A 2963-nucleotide genomic window follows, 5' to 3' on the forward strand; every position below is an offset into this window, starting at 1 on the left:
CACATTCGCAAAACTGTGCACTGAAAATGAATTTTAATTATCCATTGAATTATTCATTAAGATGAGCATATTTGTTTAATCTAGGTGGCTGAGCTGTGATAAATTAGTTGCCTCAAATATAGGCTGCATTTCTTGTTCTCTCTTCTACAAAACAGATCCAATTCTACAATGAGTCTCGAGACCGATCATGTGGTATTAGAATACCTATCCGAAAGTCCAGTTTTACCGATGAAATGTTATCATTTCTCACAGGTGTATGTCATCATTAAATAAGAATTTTTGCTACTAATTTGATATATTCAAAACTCGAACATTTGTCACAACCAAAGCTAATTCTGACACACCTTACGTTAGATGCTGCTTTCGGAACACTTTCCTCCTAGCCAACCTCATAATGAACGCAATAAGCGTCTCAAGTGCCCACTGTGGAGCACTGCTGAGTATAGTGAGCTGTGGATCAACCGTTGTTAGAACCATTTCAGCGTTGAACATAGAAAGTATACAACCTGCAAGCCATGAGACCAATATCCAGTCGTTGATTCCACCTTTCCAATTGTCCACACGGCCATTCTAGTGAAACGTTCTACCCCAACGGAGAACAACGTCCACAGGTCAATGCTTTGCCACTGCTGGGTCATATTGGTGTTGACAAAAATTGGCGTTACCAGCTGGCATTCCACTCCAGAGCCGCTCAGTTCCAGCTGGAGAGCCGCGGTAATGCTGTTCAGGAAAGCCTTCGATGCGCCGTACACCGATATGTAAGCCATACCGGTGAATGCGGCAGCGGAGGACACGTTGATTATGATTCCCCGACGACGACGCTTCATCTCGGGCAGAATCATGTGGGTCAATCGCAGCGAGGGACAGATGTTGACGGAAACTGTCTGCTGAATGTCCTTCAGCGGAATTTCTTCGAATTTCGCCGGATTCTCGTGGACTACTCCGACGTTGTTCACTAAAATGTGTGATCCTTGAAAGGCCTACCCAATTGAATTAATTTGGATGTCCTACCAAGAATTCCTACTTCGATTCCGGCGAGTCCGCTTTGAATCTTATCATAAACCTGCTCAGAACCGTCCGAAAAGTCCACGGTTATCCATTTTACATCCACACCAAACTGCGAGATGATCTCCTTCGCCAGCTGCACCAGTTTCGATTCCGTTCTCGAAATCAACACTATATCCAATCCATTGCGGGCTAAATTTCTAGCGTATTCCCTTCCAATACCGTCCGATGCACCGGTTATCACTGAAATTATTCGATATGCGATTTTTTTCAAAATTCGGAAGCGACTGACTTCATGACTAATCTGCTCACCAGCCCACCTTCCGTAGCGCTCCTTCAGTGGCACATTTTTCCGGAACAAAACGCTCCAAATTAAGCACAGTGGGGATTTGAAATGCTTGTAGAAATACAGAACACAGGCATAGGCACCCACAGCAGTAAGCAAACAGCCGAAATCGTTCCCCAATAGGAACATGATGCTTTCGATGCGATACCACAAATGCAACTGCGTGTCCTGCGCGATTTTTGCAAGCTGCACTTTTTCAATGCACAGGTGTATGAATAAATCACCACTTTTCAAGCTCAAATTCACCCGCTTAAATGGCGTTAAAATAAATTAGTTGTATTACTTAACATTCTTTCTTCAGTTGCTCATCCAACACTCACATTTTACGCGCCACGCGATCAGCGCCCTGCTAACCAATTTATTGGGAAAAAGGGAAACTTATGTGATTGCCTTTCCCAACTTTTCGCTCACTTGTTTTCTGCTACTAATAATGGTTTGTTTGTCTATTACTCAGTTCCATTTGCCAGCCTGTTAGAGGACGGATCTGTTACTGCCCTTGGTGAGACGGTGATGACAACTGTGAGATATCCGACGACAGTTTCGCTCATATATGCTGCGCAAAAGGGTGACACTGCATCTTGCGATGCCGATGCACTTCGGCGCCAGATCTGCACTTTTCATCAGCGAGCAGGTCGAGGGTATGATCCCGTTCGTGATTGTTTGTCGTCCAGTCAGACGGGGGCAACTTGTAATTTTCCAACAGTACGCAAAAGGGCAGTTACGTATTCCACGTGCAAGGTACGGAATGTGAACAGTTAAGACGCGCTTGGCAAATGAGAGAAAACAAAGTGTTTCGTCTCAAAATCGTCCATTTGAAACGGAGATTTCCCCAAAATGTGTTCATGCCAGTGAATGAATGAAAAGCACACTTCTTCGAGCCTATTTATTGCTTGTGGTTGGTGACGGTTACCTTCGAATGGAATTTAATGTTAGGTTCCTCGTTTTTGACGTAGAACTACGTCTTTCATTAGGGGTGCCAAATCAGAAAACAGGTCACGTTTGTATGAAATAAAGTTAACGTTAATAACTAGTTTTGCCGCGAACGGATTTAGGCGATTTACATACTAAACGAATCGGAAATTCCCTAAGATTTGTTTGATATGCTATACATTACAATCCCATAGTCTACATGTGGTTTAAATTGATGAAAATTGGAAGCATTCCCGTTTCCTCATACATTTGTTCTGTCCGTTTGTGTGCTTTCCCGAACAGAGCTGTCAATAACGAGCACCTCATCGACGAGCAACAAAGGGGAAATCGTATTTACATCTTACTCCGTGAACATGGGAAAAGAAGAAGAACGAAGGAGAATATTTGCCTAGAGTATAAACAGTGTATCTCGCTGAGGCAAACTTTCATTCTTCGTGAGTAAATCGACTGAACAACATCGGTGCTGGGTGGGCTGGACGGCGAGGGATCGAATGCCTTTCTCAAGGCAATGGGGGTGGAAGAGTAATATGATGGATAAAGTAATGTTTTCCAAGGGTCTTTGGTCTTTGAACGTTAGAGACGAAAGAACTGAAGAAGTTTAAAATCTCAAGCAAGGAAGGAAGGCAAACTTTCAGTATCGTTCTATTTTCAAAGCAATAAATATCGCTTGTTCTTCCTTGTT

General features: G+C 43.3%; 1 protein-coding gene across 1 annotated transcript; it reads right to left on the reverse strand.

The window, feature by feature from the left end:
• On the reverse strand, positions 1-1870 carry LOC129779883 (putative steroid dehydrogenase 4). The gene is made up of 5 exons (XM_055787629.1): positions 1672-1870; positions 1318-1600; positions 1012-1248; positions 507-955; positions 1-450 (listed from the first exon to the last, which is right to left on the reverse strand). The coding sequence occupies exons 2-5, from the start codon at positions 1478-1480 to the stop codon at positions 346-348; spliced, it is 954 nt and encodes a 317-aa protein (XP_055643604.1). The 5' UTR covers positions 1481-1600; positions 1672-1870; the 3' UTR covers positions 1-345.
• Positions 1871-2963: the final 1093 nt, after the last annotated feature.

Source organism: Toxorhynchites rutilus, chromosome 3 (genome assembly GCF_029784135.1).
Source record: "Toxorhynchites rutilus septentrionalis strain SRP chromosome 3, ASM2978413v1, whole genome shotgun sequence".
Classification (NCBI taxonomy): Eukaryota; Metazoa; Arthropoda; class Insecta; order Diptera; family Culicidae; genus Toxorhynchites; species Toxorhynchites rutilus.